This window comes from Pipra filicauda, unplaced genomic scaffold, assembly GCF_003945595.2.
Source record: "Pipra filicauda isolate LSUMZ 115617 unplaced genomic scaffold, ASM394559v2 scaffold14_size4853619_pilon, whole genome shotgun sequence".
Taxonomy (NCBI): Eukaryota; Metazoa; Chordata; class Aves; order Passeriformes; family Pipridae; genus Pipra; species Pipra filicauda.
The window spans coordinates 1,446,704-1,460,360 of NW_024103985.1; the positions used below are offsets into that span (position 1 = coordinate 1,446,704).

Genomic DNA, 13,657 nt, shown 5'->3' on the forward strand with positions numbered 1-13,657 from the left:
CTTGAGCCTGGAGTAAGATAAACCAAACACATAAAAGGGAAAGCAACTTCCTAATGAATCACTGCCCGAGCTCTCCTACTTAATCCTTCAGTGTAACAGCCCCACAGCTGGCTCATTTCTCTTGTAGTTGGTATTTATTCCTTGTTTTCCATAACAGGAATTGGGCATCACTTACCTAATGTGGAAAGACTTTAAGGGGATCCCTTTGTTGGGATATTTAAATCCAACCAAGACAAGTGATCTTTCTAACAGTGTATCCCAAGGTGGCCTGAGGAGGAGCAGGTAATTTATTAGGAAGAAGAGCAGACAAAATCATGAGGTGGGAACGTAATTTCTCCACTAAGGAATTGTGAAGGAGTTGAGAGAAATTTTTTTTATTTTTTTTCATTTAATATAGCAAAAAACTTGCCAGTCTGGAGGACCCCTCATAGTCTGTGTTCTTATCATCTGGCAGCCTCGTTGAAAAAGGACCATTACAAGAGGAGGTGCAGAGTTGCAGAGTTATACAAAGGCAAGAGAAAGCAAATGTGGAGGGATGAAGTGGAGAGGGACAAGAAAACTTGGTGTATGAAATACTGTAGGTGTGTTTCTGTGGACAGGCATATACAAGGTAACACCCACCAGGTTTTGAAGAGGTTCTTAATGATTAGAAAATTATTTTTTGTCTCTCTGTTCAGTCACTTCTGGGGAAAAAAGAGGCTTGTTGAAGTTACAAAAGAAGCTGCAGGAGGATGAGAGCAGTTTTCTGCATTACTTGAACTCCCTGAGCCACGTCCCATCCGTCATTTATCAGCACTGTTTTCTTGCCCCTGAGCCACAGGAGGTTCCATCACGTCCCCTGGATGTGACAGTGCCCACTGGCTCTGGCAGGCCAGGCAGTGACCCCATGGAAACCCAGGTGGGCTTTATGGATCTGATCCATGGCCCTTGAGGTCAGCAGGAGTATTTTTGCTGACTGACTGAAGGCTCAGGGGCTTCAGATCTGTGCCTAAATACACAAACTACCAGCAACAGCCTCAGGGCACAAGGATTTGTGCTATTGCTGGGTAAACTTAAAGCATAAAAGAACCGAATTTGGAGGCTGTGGTACAGATCACTGCCAGCATTTACTAGATTAAGGCTCATTTCTGTGATAAAAGCAGTTCTGTCTGCTCTATCCCCCTAGACCATCTCTGTAGCATTTCTCTCTCACTCCTGCATGCAGATTACAGCACAAGGTGGGCTTGTTCTGAAACATAGTTAAGATCAGCAGCAGTGTGAACGTGCCTTAAAGTGACCATGTACAAGTGTGAGAATTATGATGAGCAGAGTAAGAACCCTGCCAAATATTGGAGTCGTGGTACAAGGGATATGAGGGAAACACGTGGCCATAATTCCTGTTCTGTTCTCCAGTTATCTCAGCAGACTTTCTGCTTTGGTGATCACAGTTTTGGCACTTGTCTGTGCCAAAAGGTTGCCCCTGGTTGGTGCTGCTCAGTACTTCAAAGGGAGAGGGAGAAGAGGCAGAACTAAAGGGATGGGAGCACATGTTATTATAACTCCTGCAGAGTCAGCAGACTCCTGCTGTCTGCAGGGAGTTCTCTCCAGGGCAGTGGGAAAATGCTCCATCCTTGAGTCAATTTAAATTAAACTAATTAGATTACAAACGAGACAGTGCTGCATCTTGGGGGTGAACCACCTGATAATCAGGATTTTCTTTAGTTGCTTGGACAAGTACCTATCACAGTACATAACATCTGAAACAACTGTTTGAGGGAATGGCTCCTCTCTTTCTTGGTGTTTTAAGCACACTTGCCCCCCTACCTCTTTCCAGCAGTTGATTTCAGCAAAATTATTTCTCTAAGAAAAAAGGAAACACAACCCTCCCAGCTTCATAGCTGATGGCAGAACTGTGTTTATAGCAGCTGCTGAACGGGGAGTGTGGATGGGATTAAAAACACAAAGGGACTGCACGGGAAGATTACTTCAGAAAGTCACTTGGGGTCTAAGTAATAATCCTAATAACCACTGCAAACAGTAAGTATTTTCCTCAGCAGTGCTATTGCTCTGCCAGCTGGGGGAATGTCACAAATATGCAGCTTAGAGATTTTTTTTGTAATAATAGAAACTGCCTGTAGTAGGGAATATAAGCTCAAAGCATTTACTTATCTGAAAAGTGTCTCTGGTCCTATAAAGTAGATCCGTGGAGGCAATGAGCTTGTATTTACCACGTGCAGCTGAATCTGTGCTCTGGATTCACCCTGGTAGGATTTTTGTTTACACAACACCCATCTCTGTCTCTCTCTTCTGCCTCTCTCAGCAAGCACATGTCCCTGTGAGAAAGGTGCTTATTCCAACTCACTTTTGGACAGCAGAGCAGACAACATGGGCTCCAATGTTTCCTTATGTAAGGAATTTATAAATGAGTGTTCCCTCAGATACAGAGACTTTACCTCAATGATTATGCATCAACTTCTTTCAGTTCCTTGCAGAGTCCATGAGATGGATCTTTGACTCAGAGCCATTAGTCAGCTTGAGTTTCAAATTAGAAAAGAGCCTTTGTACTCATTCATTCCTGAAGGAGATGGAAAGGGTGAGTAAGTCATAAGAAAACTGCAAACTCAGACTGTCCCCGTGTCAGCTATGGTCAAGCATCTCAAATGCTTGGTATGAGGAGCACAGAGGTTTTAAAGTATCACTGCAAACCCCTCTCAGGCTCTGTAAAACTTTGGTCCTCACTAAGTTTCCCTTGCATTTCTTGTGAACCTGGATTTTTTGCTGATTCCATGAGTAACAGGTAAAGGACAATGAAAATAGGGCTGGAAATATTAGCCTTGTCCCATGTCTCAAATTATATGTTCCCATCTGCTGATTAATGCATGCACTGTGAACTCTGAGAAGGAGATCCTTCTGTGCCATCCTTGGACAGTGCTTATCAGCAGGGGATCTCCATCCTTCCTAATGGGAATGGATTTTTCTATTTTGAGACGCCATCCTCAAGTGTTGCAAGAGTATTGAGGGTTACAAAAAGGAAAAAATAAGGGATTCCTGTTATTGAAAACACTTATTCTTCTGTTGTCAGCTTTCCATCTTCCTCCTTTCTTAATAGCTGTGAGAATTCATTCCATATGGCTCTGGGAGCTGAGGCTTAAGAAACCCTTAAATATCTAATCCCTGCAATACTTCATGTAAAATGTAAAATTGTGGGAGTTGGTGATGACTGTTGTGTCCAAAGAAATTCTGGAAGCTGTGGATTGGGGAGTTAAGAAGAGGAAGGTGTTTGCTGAACCGGAGCTATTTGGTGCATGATTTTTGCTTTCTTCTACTGAGGACTCTCTTGTCTCTTATCTTGTTACTGCTCTGAGAATTTGAGCTCAGTATCAGTAGTTTTACCCCCCAAGTGGCTCCATAAATGCAGTCAGCCAAGGCAGAGGGCAGGGAGAGCTTCTGGCAGCGTTGCAAGAGCTCCTTTATGTTCTGAGCTCCTGTGAGCCCGTTTCAGGTCTAAATACTCACCTGGATTAGAGAACCCCTTGGAAATATCTGGGCTGAACGTGGTTGTTCCTCTGGAAGCAGGATGAGCTGGAGTGAAATGCAGTAGCAGCTCTGTGACAGCTGCTGGGAACGTCAGGAGTTTACAGTGTTTATCTTTGCTGGAGGCAGAATGTTAGCAGGTTGTAAATTCAGATTAGGTTTCTTCACAGCTTGGAAGGCAAATCCAGATTCTCTGTGTTGTGTAATTCCCTCCTGCTTTTATTTATATATATTTTTATGTTTTGGGTTTTTTTTCCTCCTGCCTTCCCTAACCCCTTAACTAGTGCTGTTGACATTCAGTGCTGGAGAAAGCAGTTTTGCCATGAGATCTATTAGGAGGTTCAGTCATTGCCTCTGTGGTTTAAGTGGTGGTATCCAAGCTTCACAGAAAGCATCTCTTTCTCCTTTTCTTTTAAAACTTAATAAACCGGACACCTCAAGAGAACTGGTAATGCCAGCAAAGAGTTAACCACGGAATTCATCCCAAACCAAAGAGCTGTGTCACTGGAACATCCCAAAGCACAGTGGATTTCTTCTTTGGGAAAAAACCCCTAAATCTAAAATACAGCTGACAGCATCTACCTCGTGCCTTGCAGCTGAGCTCTTCAAAGCTTCCTAAGGGATGTGAAGCACCTATTCCTATTGAAATAAAAGGCAGCTGATTTTCCTGCAGTCTTGGAGAATTGCAGTTATGTAAGAAACACTACAAAAGAACAGCCCTTGAGCTATTTCAGATCCCAGGATTCCTCACTGCCAATGGAAGGAATTAGTGTAATTTTGGTGGACAGTGAAGTCACCAAAATATGCAGTTTTGAGGAAGCTGAATTGAGTCTAATCTTCCTGACAGAGGAGGCTTCAGAAATACTGAAGTCTGTCTCAGCTGCTCGCTGTGCTCAAGAAGCTTAAGCATTCTGGTTTGGAGGTTCTTAAGGATTTGATTACTGCATTTTCAAAGTAAAATATTTCAATTTTTTTGTTGTTTGTTTTGATGTGGCTTTTTTGTTTTGTTTTGTTTTTAAGTCCTTTTAAGTAAAGCAACATTCTGGTCTATTTGAAGTGAAAGAAAAAATGGAAGGAACAAAGAGCAAGAACTAAATACTGAGAGTTTTAGCTGTTTTGACATTTTAAAGGGTGTTTACTCTTTTTCTACAAAAGTTGTTTCCTGAAGGCCTTTTCTGGTTACACCACGAGAAAGAAAATGTCTGAAGGAGAAAGGATGCTCTGAGGAGCGAGGTCTGATGATTAGCCTGTGCTGTAAATGTAGAAATCCAGGTAAACAAAATGCATGGATGGCTCTTTGGACTACCCTTCTTAATGGGAACCAAATCTCTAATACTACTATTAGCAGTAATTTATTACCTAAGAAATGTAGTACCTAAATTCCCCAGTGGAGACAGGGCTCTCTTTTGCTGCCTATCTGTGTATGTGGCTTGTAAATGAAAACCTCCAAAGAGGTGGCCACATAGAGCACTGGTGGACATCTGCTTGCTGGAGTAGGATGGATCAAACAAGGATCCTGTGGCTTGTGTGGAGTCGTGCAGGAAGCCTGGAGCTGATACCTGATCCCTGTATTCCCTAAGCTGAGCCATAGCCACTTAATCACACTTACTCTGTCCGGGTATTTTGCAAATTAAAGGATCATATTTGAAGGGCTGACACAGCTAACCAGGTCATATTCTTCTGTTCCACATTTGGCTTCTCAACTTCTGATGAGTAATGTTTTGCAGGCAGATGTCTGTCCTGTTCCTTCAGAGCTGCAGTGAGATCTAGCAACTCATTTCACATAGACAGATGAAAGGAAAAATATTTACTTAATAAAACAAATCTTTCTTAATTGCTGTGGTTAGTCTCTTGCCTGGGTTTTATGGGTTCCTCCAGCTGGCTTTAATCTCCTGATTTACTCTTGGAACAAAAGAGGAGAGGACTGAACATTAATTATGACAGGAAGAAGTTGAAATTTTTCTGGCAGAACTCATGAAGTTTTGAGACTTACTGTAAAGTGCAGCCCAGAAACAGCCCACCAGGAGAGGCTCCCTGGGTTTCGGGAGATTCAGTAAAATAATTTCTCACCGTGTGACCTTTACAGTCAATAAGGTCAAGGGCTTCTACTGGTCTGGGCAACTGTTAACAAAAAGTAGCAAGAAGCATCGAGGCTCCAGAGGAGACTGACCAAAAGGGGTCAGCATTTGTTAAGTTGAAACAGCAACTTGACAAATACAAAGAGACGAGGATTTAGGCGTGGGGGTGCAGAGGGCTGAGCAGGAGCAGCCTGGCCCTTGCCCACCAGCTGAGGTGCAGGGTGCCCACGCTCTGCTCGTGGGGACTGCCTTGGGGATGAGCCTTCCCCGGTCACACCGAGCCTGCCTCTGCCCCTGATATTTATGTTTTGAATACTCACTGACGAGAGGTCTTCTGGCCCAGCAGCTCTGACAGCAGATGTGAGCTGAAGAGACTGTGCAAAGCAGCGGTCACTGATGTGAACCCAGACTGCTCCCAGATCAAAGGACAGCGTGCCGGGGCTGGGAATAGCATGGCATTTATCAGGAGCACAGAAGATGCAGGGCTTGGAATAACCCTCTGGAAATGAACAGCCTAACAGGAAACAGAGGGCTTAGTGTCTGGAAAACTATTCCAGCTATTATGAAGATCACTGGTTATAGGAATTTAGTATTGATTTAGCTTTTTATGCTTTAGTGCAGCCTTGTCTACCCCAGCTGCTCTGTAAACCTGCTGTTGGAGTGCAGTTTGGCAGCACTGCTCACCCCATGTGAGAGGTGCTGCTGCTGCTGAGAGTGTTGCCCTGACCTGTCTAGAGCCCTTGCCTCGTGCTTCTGCACTTCCCTGGCACTGCCATTGCTGCTTTCCTGGTCTTGCAGTGAGCCATCCAGGAAGCTAAATCATCCTCTGGTTAATGCTGCCAGCTCAGTGCTCAGCTAGGTGTTAGTGCCAGGCCACAGGGAGTCAGGGAGCTGTTCAGCTCCTCATCAGCCTCACAGGGTGTTATTCTACCCATAACTTCAGATTCTTCCTTTGCAGGTACTTACCCGTGTCACAGCACACCCAGGCAGTGCAGCCCTGCTTGGATCCATGTTTTCAGCATGACTTTCTCTGGAATAAGAGAGGTGATGCTCTCTAGGATTAGCATACATCAGCAAAATCATATGTGTGAAGAACTGTTTGGAGTACTCAGCAGTCTGCCCTCTCTATAGCACTGCTGCAGGTAGCAGAACCCTTCCACAGCCAGAGCAGTTTAGCAAGATTAAAATTTAAATTTAAATAGGAAGCTATAATTTGAGCTCCTTAAATCATAAGTCACACCTTCAGCTCTGGCTGTTGCTGATTCAATTGCCTTTTGGTTCCTGTCTTTAATAGTTGTATTATGTCTAAATACTGCTGAGCTTTCTTGTGATTTGAGGACAGTGAAATGAAACAGTTAGATTTTCATATGTATTTGATCAGAAGGTATTAATTAGAAGCTTCATTTCTAAGTTTGACATGTTATGAAGATAGAGTGCTAAATGGAAGTCTTCGTATATAACTGAAAGCTTCAAGTTGGAAATGAAATATTTGCTTGGAAATTGCACATTTACAGAAGTTCACTTGCTGTGAGATTATGTAAGCAAATAAATGCTTTCACTTGGTCTCAACAAAAATTAAGTAATGATTCCTAGGTAAGCTGCTGAAGACTCTCTGTAATGTCTTTGAGATGCTGCTTGTTCTGCACGCCAACAAAATCTTTTAATTCTCCATCTGAGAGACTTAAAGAGAGAGACGGTTATTTTGAGACAAAGCTGAGGCAGAGATTTCCTGTGCTATGAATTAATAACCTTAGAAGTTCAAGCAAGAAAATCTTCCAGTGTTCTGGCTGCCATGTGCTCATAAAGCTGGAAAACCTGCATTCAGATGGATGGAGTCCTCCATGCAGTGTGGGATTGAAGCTGACCTGGGGTGTTCTGTGCCGTTCTTAATGACGGGCTGGCTTTCATCTTTCCATTGCCAGGTTTGCTTTTGTCAGGAGATCAAAAACCCTGCTGGACTTTCAGCAGGCAGAAAATCAGCCTCGAATAAACGAGCTGCTGCCCTTAGGTTTTTGTGCACGTGTAGGTGACTTGCTTAGCAGGGTCTGTGTTTAGACCCAGAAAAAGGAAAGGGTGATTTTTCGGGGGGGGCTGTGGTTTCATTACTACCACCGTGATGAGCACACAGACAGAGTGACAGGGACAGTTCAGTGGCACTCACAGAAAATTGTCTAGAATGACACTGGAGGGGAAGATTTTGACTCCACTTTGGGTGGAAGTCCAAGCTGACCAGTTATGTCTGGTAGATGCTTGCAGGTTGTAGAAAAATCCTCTGTGTGAGGACAAACATCTACTTGTGAATAAGTAGACATGGCAAAGAACTTCCCAGTTGGAGTGGGGAGCCACACATTAAGGAAAACTGTATTTCAGTTGTTTCAGCTGTTTGTCTTCATTTATTGTCACCATACCTGCCTGCCTTAAGTAAACATGGTAAATGAATATATACTGCTATATTAGGTAGGTAAATACAGGAGACTGTCAAGTAATTTGGCCTCCACTTCCTCTTTCTTGGGGTTTGTTGAGGTAGTGTAACTTACAAATTTTTATGTACAAAGTTGGCACCATTGATTTAGAAAAAATTAATATTTAATCACAAGCATACAGCAAGGTCAACAAACTTTTGGTAAGGAATTAAACAGACTTTTCCTTCTAGCACTCAAACACCAAGTAAATAAAAATTCAGTGAAATCATTTGTAGCATATGTGTACAGACTGCATTTGAAAATGTATGGGGCTCAGTACTGTCTGACTTAATTCTGATTCATCCATTGACCTTGTTATATAAAACTCAATGCCCTTTTTAGAGGGAGAGTTGCAAATGGTGCTTCTGCATATTTATTTCGGAAGTTCAATCTTCTGGGTGTTCATACCCTAATTCCAGTGCTAAGTGCAATCACAACATTGATTTTTCTCACTAAACATAACCTACTTTACCCTGGGATGGAATTTTTTTTTTTTTAATGGGCTTTATATAATGGTATATGTGAAAACCACTCAACTTAATGCCCCATACTGTAGTTAATTAACAAAATGGCATCGTAGCCACGGCCCCTCGTCCTCTGGCAGTGTATTTTACCACTAACCTTGGCCACACCAAATGTCCATCCTAATTAACAGGAGCCCAGGTATTGACTATGTCAAGCTACGGGGTGGAAAGAGCAATTTGCAGCTGCTGACAAAGTTGTAATTCTGTAGAAAATCCAAACACGGGAACATCATTTGGAGTGGTGTTTTGCCATTTCAGAGCTCATCTCAAGGAGCAGCTGAACAAAGTGTCTAAACTATGAGTTTTACTTCTCTCCAGTTGCTAAATAACAGTGTCCTAAAATACGTCCAAACACACCTAAAATACAGACTTCCAAAGACATACTGCAGGTTTTATACAGATTCGAGATTGGTGGTAGTGTTTTAATACTGAAACATTTAATTTGTTCATTTCTTTGAGCTGTACTATGCTGGGAGACGTAATGGGACTTGAAGCTTTAATGAACCTTCAGTAATGAATTTGATTCTTCCTTTGCTTTTTCTGGTTTTGTTTCTGAGTAATTCAGCTTGAAGGGACTACAGATGCATCAGGTTTGTGCCAGTTTTACAAGAGCAGGACAGTATTCTGTGAAGCTCTGTGGTGTTTCAAGTTACAAAGGAGAGGATTAAGCATTTATGCTCTTATGCTGAGAAAAAAAAGGAGTTTTCTCTTTCAATGCCTTAAATTAATTGTGTTCTGTCTCGCTGTTGAAAAACTGCAGCAAGAGCACAAGTGCTCTCAGTCATTCATAACTACAGTTTTTAATTGTTTTATTGGCTGAAGATGCAAAAAGACCTTTTTTTTTTAGAGTAACTTAGGTGCTGTGTCCTCATAAATGTCAAGAAGATACCTTGACATCATCATCTTGTTAGATGATGATTTCTGCTCAGTAAATAATATTTTGTGTTTCATTTATCATTCCTGGTGCGTTGTAGCAGAACTGAAGATCAGCAGCTAAACATTGTGCACCCAAACATCTTTGCTGGGAATTCCTTGTACAAATGCTCTTTAATTAAGCAAGTGCTCTTTAATTAACCCTCCATGCAGTTGTTGCTGATGTTATTAGCATCACTAGATAAATACAGTTAACTTTTCCACTGGGCATAACAACAGTGGCAGAAATTTGCATCCTGTAAGAACATCTGTGAGTTACAAAGTCTTGTCTTAACCAACAGCTAAATCCTCTCCAGGCTGGGCATTTCAGACAGAAATTTCCTTGGGAGTCTGTCTTAAAGAGGGAATTGTTAGGCAGAACAGCAAAAACCTGTCCACTGATACCTAGAAGAATATCATATGGAATAAAATGGATTATTAAAGAAAACTCCAGTGAAGCATTCCTCTGTGCAATGATGAAAAACAGCTTCATCTTGATACAGAAGAACGGAATCTTCCTTAGTTTTCTGTGTTGGGATGAGTATCTCTTTGGAAAAAAATTATTGCCAAAATAGAGAAAAGAACCTCAAGTGCAGCTTTTCCTGCAAGGTTCAGATTTAATCCTAATTCCAGCCTGCTGTTGGCAGAACATATAAAGGCACTGAGCTGGTTCTGTCCAAAAAAAGTGATGTGTTGCCACAGATCTGCATTCTTGATACCAGTCTCTTATTTATTGGTGGATTAGAAGAATATCTACTACTTAGCTGAAAGCTGATATATTGAGATTTCCATGCCTGAGCTGCACTCAAAGATCACAGTCCTGAATGACTCTTGTAAACCTTTTGCAATTGCTGTTTTCAACAGGGCAAAGGTGAAGAAAGGTGTGAACATTCTGAGTGCAAAGACAAGTGACCCCCGGCAGTGGGACGTGAAGCAAGAGGTGGGGAATGGTGGAAAGCACTCAACCACAACTGTTATTTGTCAGAGGATAGCACCAAGTTCAAGGAACAGGTATGAAACCTCATATTCTCGGCACATTAAACTCATTTATGTCCATGATAGCATCCATTGGTTGAAAGACTTAAGGCTCATATTACCACTGCTCATAGCTATTAAACCTGTAGCCTGGAAATCTGGAGACACTTATGTGAACTGTGGTACCATCTGCTGATCTATAACAGGTAATAAAATTCACCAGCTCAAATTAAAAAAAATTAACGGAATAGACCTACGGTGGGGCTGTGGGGGTGTGTAATTTGGCATGAATATGAATATTCTTAATTTCAAAGGGGTTTAGTGAGCGTAATTTTTTGGTTTGATAGTTTTGACCTTGTTTCTCTGAACATATCACAGCCTCTGTGGTTGGTTCATCAAGCAAGCAGTGAATGCTCCCACAGTGAAGCCACTGTAACTTTGAATCATTGGTACAGGATAATTCAAACCTCCCAGTGTCTTGTATGTAATACAGAAGAATCCCTTTTTGCAAACAGTTACTTCTTCCAGAACTGGGGGTTCCCTTGACACACTGGTAACTGTGTGAGGCAGAGCAGTGCGCTCTGGGGAGCACTGGGATGAACTGGTCTGCCAGTGCCTGCCTTCCTGTGTGGTGTGTTCTTGCTGAGACTCGGCCTGGTTGTTCCACAGACACAAAATCAGTGCTTTCTCCAGAAGCAGGATTGTCTTCCACAGCACACAGTGAAGTTAGATCTTGCTGCTTTCAGTGGAAGTTCTTTTGCTCTTCCCAGATATGGTCTAAATGAATTCTCACAGCGTTGCTGTACGTTAATCCATGCAGAGCATTTCCCTTGTGCGGATCCAGGCAATGCTTCCCTGGCTCTGTTCTCACTGTTAGCCATGGACCTGGGCTCACTGAAGAGTGTCATAAAATCTTTGGAGGCTGCTGGGCTGGTTCTTGCTTTCCCATGCAGTTGGTTTGTACTGTCTTCAGGCACAGAAAAGTGAGCACATTTCAGCTTTTGTGTTCTGTGCCCAAATATTGGACACCTGTAAAGTGTAGAAATTTCTCTCATCACGAGCAGCTCGTGACAAGATAATTCTCTGATTCAATGTGTTTACATTTGGTGAGTGATCCCCCCCTGTCCCTGCCTCGACCCACGACCCTTTCATTCTGTTTTTCTCTCCCTGTGCTGCTGAGGAGGAGAGTGATGGAGCTGCTTTAGTGGGCACCTGGCATCCAGCCAGGGTCAACCCACCTCAGCACTGGTACAGGCAAAGGAAAGATCCATCATTTGAGCTTTCCAGAGCTAAAAAAGCTGAAACCCAAACCAGTTTGAAAGGGAGGGCACAGCTTTAGAACAGCGAGTAGCTCTGAGTGTATTTGCAACAGAGGAACTGTAATTGTCAGGTTATCACACCCCAATTAAATCTTCTCAGTCCAATTTGCATGAAGTCTAATTAACCCATAAAAATATTTTTAGTGCTAATTGTGCAAATAAAAATCAATGTTTCAATTAATGCCTCTTTCATTTGTGTGTGTAAATAGTTGCTGTCTTCTGAAGGCGTGAGGAGCCTGGGTTTGAAGGAAGGGTTCTTGTACAAGGACGAGCTGGGTGGGGAAACCTGGTTATGTGTGCACTGAGATCCCAGTGGGAAAGCATATGATCTAGTGGGCATTACAGTACCAAGTGTCACTTGGAGGCCTCTCCACAAAGCACAATTATTTTTATGTAAATATATTATTTTTTGTAAACATATTATTTTTATGTAAATATATTAAACTAATTTAATTTGGTTGAGAACTGCAAGTCCCTAATGGGATCTTTCTGTGCTGCCACCAGCGTTTCCAGGCTGGTTTAGCAGCAGAGTTCATGGAAGTGATGTGCAGTTCTCTAGTGAGGCCGGGGTAGGTGTGACGTGCTGTTCTCTTCTTTTGCAGCAAACTCAACTAACTCATAAATGTGTTGGTTAATTTAGGCAGAGGAAGGTGTTTTCCACTGTGTTTGCAAAGGAGTGTCTATAAAAACAGGTAAATGAAAGTTTGTAGTTCTTGAGTGCTTTGTAAACATTCATACATCTTGTCAAGAAGTTGACAGTATGTTGTTTTTTTTTTTACACAACCAGCTATTTCTAGCAGAACTCAGGTAGGAGGAAAGGAGAACAAAGCATCTTCTACAGTTTTGCCTTATTTCTCTGTTGCAGCCAACAGGAATATTTGGCTTTCCCCTCGTACTGTCACATGTCCCCAGCTGGTTGTGAAGTCAGATTTATTACTTAAATTCATAATAGATTGTAAATGTACTGGAGTAGCCAGATAACACTGCATGCAGGGTACATTTTGGTCATAATGGAGAGAGTGATGTGCTGAGTTGTTAAGGACACAAACATCCCTGGTGCACCACGGATGAGAACCATTGCACTCTTTCCCCTTCATATCCCTAGAAACCAAGGCCATACTCAATAAAAGTACTCATTTTTTGTTTCCATGTTACTTTGCCTTTCTTGCATATTTCTCTGTCATTAGTGGTGGGGTGTAATTGCATTGTAAGCACTTTAAAAGGAGCAGTTTGTATCTGAATGCAACAGCTCATACACCTTTCCCATTATATAAATAATAGAACACAAGAGACATAGTTTAGGTAAGTCACAGCAGTAATTGTTTACCATTACCTTTTGAGAATTTAAGTGGGTCATGCTTTTTTGCTTTTTTAAGTAATATTTGTTCTCTTTGAATTTGTGGTGCTAAAGCCAAGAGCCATTGCTTCTTAGCTTTGATTTATCCAAAAAAGCTTTGCAACTGTAGCAAGTAAGTGCAAACAGCTTGAAATCAGCAATGTTTGTGTGCCTCATAATACAGTTTCTGCTGAGATTCAAGTAGCTATTGATGAGGATAACAACAGTGTTGATTAGTGAAAACAAGTCTTACGCTACTACTTGGTCACTTGTTTTTTGTTGTTTCTTGTTTCTGGAGGGAAGTTGGTACGTTTGATGTGTGTCCTTGGGGTAGATGAAGGGAGATTTTTGGTTACTGCTGTTACCAGTTCTATATCTTAGTTTTGCCTCTGTTTGGTCCCAGCCTAAGGCTTGTGTGGCTGATGGATCACATCTCCTCTGAGAGCAAGTGGAAGGGCTCGTGTTTGCTGTGTGGTTTATCCTGGATTGCCACCACAGGGAATGAGAGCTATTCCAACACAGAGCAAGGGGTATTTTT

The 13,657-nt window shown here is 42.1% G+C and overlaps 1 protein-coding gene across 1 annotated transcript in view; it reads left to right on the forward strand.

The window, feature by feature from the left end:
• The window catches only part of TMEM132C (transmembrane protein 132C), a 200,658-nt gene that overhangs the window by 101,318 nt on the left and 85,683 nt on the right, over positions 1 to 13,657 (forward strand). Inside the window, exon 3 of the mRNA XM_027733163.2 lies at positions 10,354 to 10,500. Coding sequence (XP_027588964.1) covers positions 10,354 to 10,500 — 147 coding nt within the window. The remainder of the gene's footprint in view (positions 1 to 10,353; positions 10,501 to 13,657) is intronic.